General features: G+C 52.0%; 5 protein-coding genes across 5 annotated transcripts; all 5 read right to left on the bottom strand.

The window, feature by feature from the left end:
- Window positions 1-145: 145 nt before the first annotated feature.
- Window positions 146-834, bottom strand: MYCFIDRAFT_200167 (uncharacterized protein; the record flags this gene model as incomplete). The annotated part of the gene is made up of 2 exons (XM_007933322.1): window positions 146-199; window positions 370-834. 2 exons carry the CDS (start codon window positions 832-834, stop codon window positions 146-148), a joined length of 519 nt encoding a protein of 172 aa, XP_007931513.1.
- A 1,963-nt stretch (window positions 835-2,797) lies between these two features.
- Window positions 2,798-3,644, bottom strand: MYCFIDRAFT_84826 (uncharacterized protein; the record flags this gene model as incomplete). Its single annotated transcript, XM_007933321.1, has 3 exons — window positions 2,798-3,182; window positions 3,236-3,447; window positions 3,498-3,644. The coding sequence occupies 3 exons, from the start codon at window positions 3,642-3,644 to the stop codon at window positions 2,798-2,800; spliced, it is 744 nt and encodes a 247-aa protein (XP_007931512.1).
- A 1,387-nt stretch (window positions 3,645-5,031) lies between these two features.
- On the bottom strand, window positions 5,032-5,874 carry MYCFIDRAFT_191140 (uncharacterized protein; the record flags this gene model as incomplete). Its single annotated transcript, XM_007933320.1, has 2 exons — window positions 5,032-5,617; window positions 5,687-5,874. 2 exons carry the CDS (start codon window positions 5,872-5,874, stop codon window positions 5,032-5,034), a joined length of 774 nt encoding a protein of 257 aa, XP_007931511.1.
- Window positions 5,875-7,523: 1,649 nt separating this feature from the next.
- Window positions 7,524-9,823, bottom strand: MYCFIDRAFT_205275 (uncharacterized protein; the record flags this gene model as incomplete). Its single annotated transcript, XM_007933319.1, has 4 exons — window positions 7,524-7,531; window positions 8,039-8,468; window positions 8,522-8,899; window positions 9,779-9,823. The coding sequence occupies 4 exons, from the start codon at window positions 9,821-9,823 to the stop codon at window positions 7,524-7,526; spliced, it is 861 nt and encodes a 286-aa protein (XP_007931510.1).
- A 340-nt stretch (window positions 9,824-10,163) lies between these two features.
- Window positions 10,164-11,924, bottom strand: MYCFIDRAFT_84823 (uncharacterized protein; the record flags this gene model as incomplete). The annotated part of the gene is made up of 1 exon (XM_007933318.1): window positions 10,164-11,924. The coding sequence occupies one exon, from the start codon at window positions 11,922-11,924 to the stop codon at window positions 10,164-10,166; it is 1,761 nt and encodes a 586-aa protein (XP_007931509.1).
- Window positions 11,925-12,433: the final 509 nt, after the last annotated feature.

Here is a 12,433-nt window from a genome sequence, read left to right as displayed (position 1 = left end):
TCTTCGAAGGTCATCGTATACTTGGCTGCTGCCAGAAGTCATAGGTGTCGGCCTGGTATCTGGTCGATCGAGGTTTGGAACACTCCGTCGCAGGTCTCCATATACCGCGGAACTGGACGAGGAGTATGGCATATCACGTTGCGATTTACTTCTGCGAGGATTGCCACGAACCGGGTCCACATGAGAAGGCGGATTGCAGCTGGGATCATTCAGCTCGTCGAGTCTGATCCCGCTCGAGCGTGGCGAATTCGAAGACGGACGAGCATAAGATGACGATGTGAAGGAGATGCCTCCCTGCCGAGGTGGGAATGACGGAGTATACGGTGGCGTAAAGGGCAGAGGTGGTGGAGGAGGAGGAGGAGGAAGTACATTCGACTCTGCCGGTTGCTGAACCGTATTGACAACGCTCGGCTTTCGCGGTGCACCTCCCAGCGGCAATGGGCTCTGGTACATGCTCTCCCTCCTCATCCGTTCCGCCTCGCGGGCATCAAAATGTGCTTCCAGATCGCGAAGCTCGGTAAGCTGCATCCCTTGGCGATCGCAGACTGTGAGACGAGCGTTCAACGCTTGCAACATCTCCCGATCCGCGGCTGTCAAAGGTCCAGCATTTTCGATTTTCTCGATCCGCTGCACGAGATCTTTCGTCATGTCTTTATTCGCCAGTTCCAGCTCTTCAATCTCCTTCCCCGGCGGTCTTCTGCCATTTTGAAAGTCGCGACGGAGTCGATCGATTCGTGTTTGCACTTCATTAGACGCTTCGATATCTACTTTGATGATAGTTCTCAAATCCAGGAATGAGAGCCCAGCGGCACTCAACGCCGGAGTGGAAGGCATGATTTTTCTCTCTCTCTCTTTCAATTCTGGCAGCAAACGGCTGATTGATGATGTTACTCAAGAAAGTTGGGCATGAACTCGTAAGTGGGATATTTGAGACGCCGGCGAAAGGATCTTGAATAAGGCTTCATACAAGGAAGATCCTCGCACCGCTTGCATTCCTGCCAACGCGACCGCGAAAAACACGTCAGCTCTCACCTATGGTAGTTGAGCGTGTTGTATCGGAGAAATGCGATACCTGCAGCTTTTATTCAATACTTGACCCAGTTTCAGTCAGACTATGTGCGCTAAACTGTATGCTGGGGAGTGTGCGCGAATTGGAACATTGTTGCGTGTTTCCACGCGAATGTTGTGTAACAATATTAGGACACTGGGGTTGATAGTGCTACACCGCTACATGTGAGGTGGACTGCTGTGAACGATGATAAATTGATAGCCAGTGGTTCCAAATGATGCTTGACTGGTACATGTCTCGTTCTGTGTCATTGACGTTATCAGGATTCTGCAGCTGTCAAAGGAAGAACTTTCCCCGAGAAAGGCTCAGTACTAGGAAGATCCATTGTCTTCTTGCATATGTATCAGGTCAATCCTAGATTGTATACGGAGGCTACGAGAATTGCCGCAAATCTGATTACACACAGTTGCACACAGAATCCGAGGCATCCATCACAGAAGTTTGACATTCTACATTTTGGACCGACCATTCTGTAGAGCATGGCTTCGACAGTCGCTGGGGAGGCGAGGCAAGACCGGTTCCTTGAGCAGACATCGCTATTTGACGGCACTGGCCGATCGGCTTTGGTCAACGTGGGAGCTATGCACATTACATGTATAATGTATGCAGCCCGATTGGCAGCCTTCGATCGTGGTTTGAAGGACATGCTGGACATGTTCGGCCGAAGGATATCTTTTGACGAACAAATGACGAGCATGAAGCTTTCCTTTTCTCATGCCGATCTTGCTCAATTTCGCCATCCGATCGCCGCGATAAGGCTGACTGCTGGCTGGTTCCCGAATCCTCTAGAAGTTCTGGAAAGGTCCGACTGCGTTCGGCAGTCGCCTACGCCATGGTATCGATTTCTTCCTGGTTTCAAGGCATCAACAATCATCAATCGTCCGAGAAGTTCAGATCAAGTCTTTCTACGAATTGCGGCAACACACTAGGTCTCTGCTTCACCCAAAGGGCTCGGAAGTGGCTATACGGCTGTGATTTAATATGTGATGTGCTATGTCACGGAGGCACTTACATACCGTCCTGTACTCAATGGAATTTGTTCCTCTCAGCCAGACGATCATTCTCCAAGAAGACTTCAATCTGGTTGGATCTGTTAAAGTTCCGAACCAGAGGAAGGATACTGTGATGGCAATCGTCCAAGCAGAGACGTACCAGCCGTATGCCGTGGGGTCGCCCAGGTCTGCGCAAACTTCGCCTCCAATTGCAGCTAGGACTGGCACAGGCCAGAAGGAGAGGCCATATCCTATGGAAAGAATCTGTAGCGTGAGATAGGATGGTTAATGCAATTTATTCATCAGACGAGAGTCATCGCGGTAAGGCTTACCACGCAAACAACCCAAGTCTTGAATGTTACACAGTCGAGCTCAGACTTGATCTTTGGTCCTTGCCACCTGCTCTGTGCTGAAGTATGCGCTTCTGTTGAATCATCACTCTTTCATCGCTTTCCCCAGAACTCGAAGCGTTCTTTCTCCAGCCGCCCATTTCGAACCCATAGTCTCCGGGGCGTCCATCATTGTCCGAATGATAGACATATACCGACCGAGAGACAACTATGCTGGAATCGACAACCTTGCCACTACTAGCCTTGGCTGGGAAGCCAAACTTGCTCGTTGGCTCGCGCGAGAGCTTGTCGCGAGATCCGTTTGAACTCGATCTGTACCACTTGCTGGTGCTGAACATTGGCTTGATTCCAGGCGCGCAGGCGACGATGGTAGCGACAAAAGTCTCTCAGCTTGCCCATCCGAGGGCAATAGGTAGGGTATCTGGTGAGTGTAGAGAGTAGTGCGCTCGCAGGATTGTTGCGATGATGGCGAAGAATCCGAGTGAGAAGAGCGCGATCAAGATGAGCTTCTTTGATAGCTTCGCCTTCACCTTGAATAGCAAAGGCATGGGAACCACGATGATGGCCAGGTCTGTGAGACTATTGAGTATAGCAATCACATAGTAGTTCGGCTTCCGCACGGTGCAATTGTCGCCCGGATATGGCTTGATTTGCCAGCTCTTATGAGGTGGTGTGCAGATTAACGTATGCGTCAAGATACACGCAAGCCAGGTACAGAAGTTAAAGACGCAAACTCCCTTGACCAGAAGTTCTTGCCGTGCTACTCCAGCCCTGCTCAAAGTCAGCGACGATTTCTGGAGATTCTGGCGGAATCGTTTAGATACCCGAGCTTGACGTATACCACAAGCAAAATGCCTTTGAGACTCCAGATCAAATTGATATACCAGAACCAGTTTAGAAAGGCCAGGTTCGATCCCAAGGTGAAGTCCGGGACTTTCGTATCAGGGACCTCCATTGCAGTCTGCGCATTCAAGCCGATGTTGTTTCCAAAACTGGTCAGCAGGTATATGCCAGCAGTCTCAATGGAGTAGAATATCTGGTAGACGAGTTAGCGGCATTCCTGTCGATCGTTGCAGGCGAGCATACCATAGCCAGGGCGGCAAAAGCATCTCCAAGGTCGAAGGCCTTGAATCCAAAGACTCTCCATCTTGCAAAGAAGCGCAGAAGGATACAGGCCATGGAAATTCCATATTCCGTCCAGACTTCAGTGAACAATGCTGATTGAGAAGGCATTTCGGCTGCAACGGCAGCGACGAAGAGCCCGCAGAGTGGCAGAGGATCTCGAATCCACCATCTTGGTGAATTTTTGCGTATCGCTTCAGGGCCATACGCCTGGCACAAGCGAACACTTGGGCACGATGCATCAGCGGTTCGAGTGCCTGCGTGAGACTCGCTCGCACGACTACGAAAGAAGGCCCAAGTTCATCCCCTTGCGAGGCGAGTCTAGCAAACGCCGCAAGAGGGCACCAGTAAGGAAACCCATCGTTATCAGCACACGCTCGCAGCGCTGCTCAGAAGCCAGCGATTCTGCCAGAGTCGATGAGTGGTGAGAGAGAAGAACGGTCAACGCGTAAGACGCAGGTCGTGATTTTGAGAAGCTTGCGGCTGGCTTCGGGGCCGCGGTATGAACCTTGTGTAGCGCACGAGCCACCTGTGACAGGCAGGCAAGTGAAGCCCCGGCACCTGGGCAGAGCCGTCTTTTCTTCAATCTGCTGCTCTCCACTTCATGCACCGCATCGCGGTCGATCTTGAACGAGAACGGGAGACAGTCCGAAGATAACTATCGCACTCAGGAAGCGACACTGATATGAGAACTTTCTTGGAATCATAGCGACCGTGATGGGTGAATGGAGACAATGGTACACATCTCTGATCACTCCATGCTGCACAGAAACGCGCTCGAATGAGGACTTGTGCCGGAGCACCAGCTACGGTATCGATGACAGTCCAAGAACACCCTTGCAATGCACTGGCGGTTTTGCATGCTGCTAGTATTGGCAGCCGAAGTGGGCCCAGCCGAATTCTAGTTGCAATAGCTTCATGTGAGATCTGAGCGAAGCAGTATCAAATTCGATTTCAGAATGAAGGCAGCATAATGGAGGAACGCAAAATCGCCATCATCACCGGTGGTGGTAGGTTGACTTCTTTGGAGAACGTGTTCCAGCGGACTCTTCTCAAGCTTCGGGCTTGGGCCTGGCAGTCGCAAAGGACTTGGCAGCTAGGAAGGATTGGACTGTCCATATCGTCGACTTCAGCCCGAATCACATAGAAAAAGTCACGAAGGACTCGCCAGAACTTGTTGCCCATAAGGCCGATGTGACGAACTACCAGGAGCTGGCCGCAGTCTTCCAAGACGTATTCATCAGCAGCCGTCTGGTCGTCTGGCGAGGGCCTTGTCGACAGCAACGGCGTAAGAGTCGCAGCAGACAACTTGTACGGTGTGGCTGTCGAGATCAATCTCGATAATATCTATATTCGACCTATTCTGGACTTTTGTGATGATGCTATGAGGCAAATCATGGAGGCCACCGACCCAGAAAGGCAGAAAGGAGCTGTTATCAAAGACTACGACTAGGTTTCTACGACTTCATCAGGCTCACGAATAGACGTCAGATCGCGCCTATGCAACAGCATCATCCAACTTCGAGTCCTCGCCATGCATGGCTCTGAAATGTGGCTCCCATACTGGCACGGCTCTCTTCGTCTTGTAGCCGTTGCCGTACTCTGGGGCTTCATAGAAGATGAGATCTTTTGCTGATGCCTCCAAAGCTTTGCCGATCACCCCCGTGTCATCATCGATGAACTTGTCATGAGCCTCTAGAACCGTGGAGACTGGCGTGAGGCATTCTTCCGAGATGGCGTCCATCAGTCCCTGTGGTACTATGGGTGTGGCGACCGCACCGGATAGGACGGTATTGATCAGAATGTTCTCCTTGGCCTTCAGAAGTGGTGCGACACCTCGCACAAATTGAATGACGCCTGCTTTCGTACCGCAATACTCTGGAAAGACCCTGTGGGGGAAAATGCCTCCAATACTGCCGTTGACGATGATCTTTCCGCCGGCCTGGGGTTGATTATTCCTCATGAAATGGGTCGCCAGCTGCACACCATAAATGACACCTTTGTAATTGATGTCGGTGCAAGACAGGTCCGGACCTGGAGGGATGTCTTCCACCGCTTTGTCCCTGTGCGAGTAGATGTAGATGCTGGAACTGTCTACAATTCCGGCATTGGCACACAGTAGATCGATCCTACCTCAAGTCTGCCAAACGGACAAGAACATGGATGCCTGGGAATCATAGCTGGCCACATCCGTCTGGAAGAAACGCGCATTCTTAGGGTCTTCTATCTCGGAGACGATGCGGAGTCCAGCTTCCTTGTTACGGCCAACGAGCGCTACCTTCCATCCTTTAGAGTGTAGATGTTTTGCGAGGTCAATGCCGATGCCAGACTTAAAAACCATCATCAGCTCATGCCTCCTGGAAGTGCATAGTCATCACTTACTGTGGCTCCGGTCACGATGGCGACTTGATCACGCTGAACGCCATAGCCGTTGCCATTGGCGTGACCGTTTGTTTGGCCGTTGGCGACATCTGTCTCTGCCATTTCCCACAACCTTAAGACGACCTGGACATGATCTGCTCCCAAACTAAGTTACACTGATAAGAACCGCCAAGACTCCGCCCCTTCTCCATCCCAGCCGTCCTTCATTCTGGGGCATTATCCGACGAAAGATTCCCTGCACCGCGAAGGACAAGTCGGTGACGGCAATGTGGGTGTGGTTCCGCCAAGTGGACTCCTAGGTACAAGGCCGGCATTGCTAGGGCTCACGTGCCTACATAGTGGAGACCGTTGACGGGACTAGTGACGACCCCTGTCACAAACGGCAGTGGAGAATAAAGTTCCGTTAGCCGCAAGAGCTTGTTTTGAAAGTGAATGAATTCGCCTCGTCAGTTGGCGAACCAGGGTTGGCAGAAACTGCGTCAGAGCGTCGCACAGTGTCACATGCTTGGAACACCACCCAACTTCATTTCACCCCGAAAGTCATCCGGTTATCAAATCCACTCACCCAGCCAAAGTTCCCAGATTCGACCACATCCAACACCAACCACCTGCGCGAGCAAAAGCTATGGCAAATCCCATGGCAAAACTAATCGACCGCTTCCATCTTTCGCGCGAATCTCGTCATACGCACAAACAGAAGAAACTCCAGCAACGCGACCAAGAGAGATCGACGGACGGACTGCTTCGCATCGCTTTGAAGAGACACGATAGCGTCAATAGCTTCACCGCAGCTGATCCGGCTAAACACTACCGCAAGGGGAGGAGTTGGGAGAATATGTGATGGACAAAGCAAGTAAGCAAGCAAGCGACAGAAGCAAACGAGACAGACCGACAGACAGCATTCACAGGAGCACTACGAGATGGGATTTGAGATGTGAGGATACATACACGACCCGTTTAGAACTGGACTTTGAGGCACATGCATGATGGAAGATTTGGAGTTGGAGTTTTTTTTTGATGGCAAGGGCTGGGATAGATGTGAGAATAGGACTGGTGGGTGACTTTATGGTAGGTATGGAAATTCTGCTCAGAGAACACGAATCACCATGAGCAATTTCCCATTTCATGTCACCTCCTTATGCGGATTTCTTGCCTTGGTGGAAGAAGACTTCCAGCAAACCCTAGAGTAGAATACTTCTACTCCATCCTCCTCACCTCAGCCTTTCCTCCCCCCAAAAGCCTCCTTTCAACCATTCTTCACTGAAGCACCACATGAAAAATCCATCCCATCAACATGCGAGCCACATTCATCAGTCCTGTCGCGGCGTTAGATGGGTTCAACTTATCCAACGACGTGTCCTAAGTCAGATGGTCGACCACGAGAGACACGAAAGATAATGTGCGAAATGCGGAATCATCTTAAATGTATTTGGAAAATATCTTAAGACTTTTTCCTGAGACGGTGATGGTGCAATTTGATGCCGAAAGCAAGAATTCGGAGTGGAAGAGGTAAAGTATTGTTGTGGAAGTCTTGTGGCTGGGTTGATGCAGAGTTTTACTGGTGAGAATGTGAGTCGGGATTTAGCTCTACTGAGAAGCATTGGCGGATTAATTATCTTCAAGGTTGAGGTGGTGATGGGGGAGCTGCAGGACAGCGCATGTAACAGAGAGGCCTACAGGATTATGCACGTTCATTTGCAGTCATGTCTTTTCTGCATATACATCTTGAGCTCTTAAATTTTGACGCAGTAGTACATTACCGCACTTCACTCGGTCTGGTCCCTGATATACTCTCAATGAGCACAAAGTGTTACAGCGCAGTCTGGCACTCTTGCAGTCTCGAAATACAAATATTGCCTCGATAGCACTCTACTCCTTCAAAATGTTTCCGCCTCCTAAGCTTGATAAAGAGTCCGTCAATGAATCCAGAGATGGCAGCTTCTGTGGCGCGATTCCTTGCAATAGTCCTGAGGTGGGTGCGAGAAGAGGGTTCAATGGATTGTTGGTCGCAGCATTCTCGGCACCGGGCTGCTCTTGCGGTCGTGGGCGGCCCTGCACTTGGTAGGGAGGCGGAATGACATGGTCCATACTGCGGTATTGATCTGGTGAGATTAATGGTGCACCACAGGTAAAAGCACTGCCGGTTGGGACCCCGAATAATCGACCGTCGTCGAAGTAGTCTTTGCTATAAGAAATCGGACTGCATTTCCCTCCGCCGGTCGGGCCTACGTGAGGGCAATGCACATCAGGAGCAACCTTGGTGAGCAGCAGATGAATGATGCGACAAGCCACAGTATCACCATATGCTTCATCGAAGCTCCCGAATGGCTTGAGATCGAGCTCAAGAGTACAGGTCAAGACGTCCAGATACTGTTGGTTGGCACCAGTGCATCGTTCTTGGATCTCAGGGCAGAGGAATAGAGGCACAGCCTTTCCCAGGAGGTAAGAGCTGAAGTCGAAGCCAGTCTGCGCATAGACCCAGGCTTGGAGGTTCGGTATCCAGGCATGGTATCGTTCCACTTGACCCTGTGCATTGAATTGCCAAAAGGCCACCTGGCACACGCTCATCAGCACCTCCCAATGCTTTCTGGTGCCTTCTCACTCACCTGAGATAGAGTGCTCATAGGCTGGCTCGTGTCCACCTCATATGTATTGGCGTCGACCTTTCCAGTCCTCAGATATACTAGACTCGCAGCTATTTCTGGGCAGCCGGACGTAAATTCCACCACCTGAGCTTCCCATATGGCAGAGCCCCTAAAGTTGGGGTCTAACGGCGAAGGCGCAAGTGCGAAAAAGTATTCGATGGAATCTTCAAATCCCTCGAACTCTCCCACTGGCGATACTCGGCCCCTCGTGTTCTGAGCGAACAGACCAGCAGGCACTGCCGACCCGCCTTGATTCTGTATTGGAGCATTGTATGGATAAACTGTCAAGTCGTAGATCTTGCGGATCGTGTTCAGATTTCGTTGCGCAAAGTCGGGAAGCTGGCGGGTTTCAAGGCGTTTCTGAGCCGAGTGCTTGAGATTGTTGCTGTGGTGCTCATGATATGCTTCATGGGCTGAACTTCCTAAAGATGCGATAAGTAATAGGCAAAGCCATAGACGATATGAAAGCCCGGTGGAGGGCATGCTGTCTTTGAGCACTTTTGAGGGCGTAAAACACGGATTGGGTGATCAGGAGCGAGAGCACGGCGTCACCGGTTTGCTTCTCTACGGGGAGTCTGCCAGTACTTGCACGCAAATGCTGGTGCTCATTTCGGCAGCCGCTCGACGAGTGCCAGGGTGCCTCGATGTCCTCGATGCGTTCTGAGCATGGGAATAGAATAGCCTGTCTCAGGCATGTTGTTCAAGATGGGCGCTCGTGAGAGAAGCTGCAGATGAGCGTTCTCGGATGTTTTCTTCCATGACGGGATTGTCAGACAACAATGTGTGGGAGTTTTTCCATGGGGCAGATGGCGGTCTTTCACATCGAAAGGAAGCATCGTACATTGCGCAAGATTTGAAGGCCGGGCCAGGAAAGCTTGATCACGGGCAAACAAAGAAAAGGGTGGCACAAAGCTGCCAAGCATCTGGCACGCGATCCTCTCACCAACACAATGCATCTACATCTGGCCTTTTTCTGATCCACACAACATCAGCGGTCCTCGTGACCGGAATGGCACAAAAACGCAAGGCAATGCACTGGACGAATGGGCAGGTCAAGAATCACGCTCATCGACGAGGCCAGAGACACGGTCATATCTTGCTGAAGGGTTCTTGGTCCCCTTGCGAAAGGTGCCTTCCCATTCGGGTAGTAGACTTCATGTGAGTGAAAAGAATGCGAGGAGCAATGCGTCGCGCAGTCTTTGGCGGGAACGACCTCACATCATGAATCGAAGACAGAGAATGTAGCAATGCTCTCATAGTCATTGCGACACCAAAGAAGTTCCGTCGCAGTAACGTTGATAATGAGCTAGTCGCTCGACCATCCCACCCGACACCGCAAACGGCTCACCGTGATCGAGACGTTTTGAAAGCATCTCAGGTCGACCGAGGCCGAGCTGTCCATTTACATCTGCAAGCAGACTTGTCATGGACTGGGACAGTAACATCAATCTATCGCGTGCAATACTGAGCAAACATCTCATTGGCCTTGAGGAAGCGCTCCACCTTACCACGCGAATGTAATAACGAGCAGTAGAAAGAAAGTGACTGGGACTGGGATACAATTAACTGCTTGGATTCGGGGTATCATGTTGGTAGAGCGCGTTCATGCAAGAGGACTTAAAAAGCCGACTCGTCTCGCGGGTGCCGCCATGCTGTCAAGCATGTTGTCGATCCCGTCGAGGTCTAGGTCTCCAGAGTCAAGCATCTGCTGATCTCGTGAAGCTGGTCTTTCCGCAGCGTGGAATAGCTGCCGGCTTGGTGTAGGTGGAGGTGTACTCTGTAAAATGATCGCGCGATGTTCGGCCGAGACGAGCAAATCTCGTGGAGTATTCATCGATCCAATTCCAGAGCCGGCGGTCTTGGACGCAAACTGTGATATACTGGTGATGTTCTCCTGCATCAAGTTGACCTCCGGGATGTGGGTAAGACTGGAGGAATAGAGTCCGCCGCTCGTGCCTTGTTGCCAGAATCGTCCTATACTGGCGATGGAGTAAATTTGGTTGTTGTACCAGATGACCACACTTTCGTCTCCCGCACCAGCTTTGATGCTATATGGAGAAACAGAAATGCCGCCACGTGGGGTGGCATGTGAAGTAGTTTTAGGGGTGCCGGAGAAGAGTTGCTCTTGCTTGGCTTTGCGGGTATTTGGCGTTGATGGAGCGAGACGTGCCGCGCCTTGTCTTTGCTTTGCAGGTTCTGCTGTTTCTGCCCTTGCTGCTGTGTCTATGAATCCGTTCAACGCAAAGACTTCTACGTTCTTGCCTTTTGGCGGAGACGTGACGTCCCATATACCCCACTCGCCGTCTTCTAACAAGGCAAGAGCCGCTCTGCCGCCGAGAATCCACTTCGCGTCCAACACTTTCTTCCGTCGAGCGAAGGCAGCACTGATAGTTGAGGCATCTTTGGGCGCTTGAAAGGCAGGATGGAAGCTGGTAATCCACCCGCCTGGCTTTAATACTGTGGTCGGTAGCTGGGGTGTCGAATCGCTTGAGCCAGGTCTTCGCCGCGGAGCAGGGCTCGCTAGAGGCTCGTATATTCGCACAGCAGACGTGGCGTCGACGAGCAACAGCTGAGAGGAGCGCGGCGATGTATGCAGCGAGACACTGACGGCGGGCGACGGCAGAAATATCTTGTCAAGGTTGTTGATGTCGTCCCCCAGAATAGCATCTGCTGTCACGGGAATAGTCCAGGTGCGGAGTGTTCTGCCCGCGCTCACCACCAGCAGAGATCCTTCCACATCGTGATTCGGGGCAATTAGAGCATTTGATCGCTGGTGCTCGTGGGCAAGGAATTTGACTGCTAAACTTGCAGGCAGATTGGTGATGTGATATGTGCCCAGATCTAGGTCGATAGCAGAACTCACGATCTCACCCCTAGCCTGTTCTTTCGCATCATCGGCGGGGGGCATGAGCGGAATTTGAAGCACTCTAAGCTTGCCGTCGCTCGAAGAAGCGGCCACGACGGCACTGCTCTTGAGGACATGCGGTGCGGCTGTGTTGTTCGTGATTGAAATGGTCGCCAGGTGAAGAGCGGCCACAGGCTTTCGCTCAGTTCCGAAAGCGACATCGAGGTCTTGGATGATGCTCGGATGTGGACAGTCGGGATCTTGCTCTTCCTCGTCCTCTTCGAATTCATCGTCATCTAGCAAATCGACCGTGCCCGCGGCATCGTGGCCATTGATATGTGCTGCGGCATCCTGTCTCCGCCGCCGCGGTCGTCCGCCGCGCCATAGTATGCGCAGTCCCGTCTGGAGTCCATAGAGGATCAGGGTCGAGCCATTGGGGGCAGTCAGAGGCGAGATGAGTGAGCAGTGGATGCGGTGCGAGAGCTCGTAGCTGTAGCACGTTGAAGCAGTAGTCAGCATGCAGGAAGGCATAGCAGTGCAATAGAACCACTTCATACCTCAAATGGAGCTTCCTCTCCCGCTTCGTCACCCGCGTCTGCAGAGGCGACGCCATTTCCACAGTCTCCTCTCCCAGGATTGTCGCTGTCGATGGTCTTTTGCCAAGGTTTTGCTGAGGCCGCTTCTGGGCCTGCAGCGGACAGTGGACGCGACTGTGCAAACAAACGGCGCGTCAAACTTTGGTGGGGGTTTGACGGACCTCACATCACCACCACCACCACCACGTCCAACACCCCGGCAATCTTGATATTTCTGCGAGCAAAGGCCAAGAGAAGATGCTCCGAGGCACGTCAGTCTCCCATAGGACAGATGGCGGCCGTAACATCGCTCGGCGTGCACAGTCCTGCGGCACTACCATACCTGGTCGCGGAAGGAATCTTGCCTCACGACGCCACGCAGCATGAATACCAGTGGGACACGCATGTCGTACAAGACGGCGACGACGAGATCGAGGAAGAGCTTCTCGCGAC

Source organism: Pseudocercospora fijiensis, assembly GCF_000340215.1.
Source record: "Pseudocercospora fijiensis CIRAD86 unplaced genomic scaffold MYCFIscaffold_10, whole genome shotgun sequence".
Classification (NCBI taxonomy): domain Eukaryota; kingdom Fungi; phylum Ascomycota; class Dothideomycetes; order Mycosphaerellales; family Mycosphaerellaceae; genus Pseudocercospora; species Pseudocercospora fijiensis.
The sequence above is the reverse complement of the archived record's forward strand: the minus strand, read 5'-3'. Positions and strand labels throughout refer to the sequence as shown.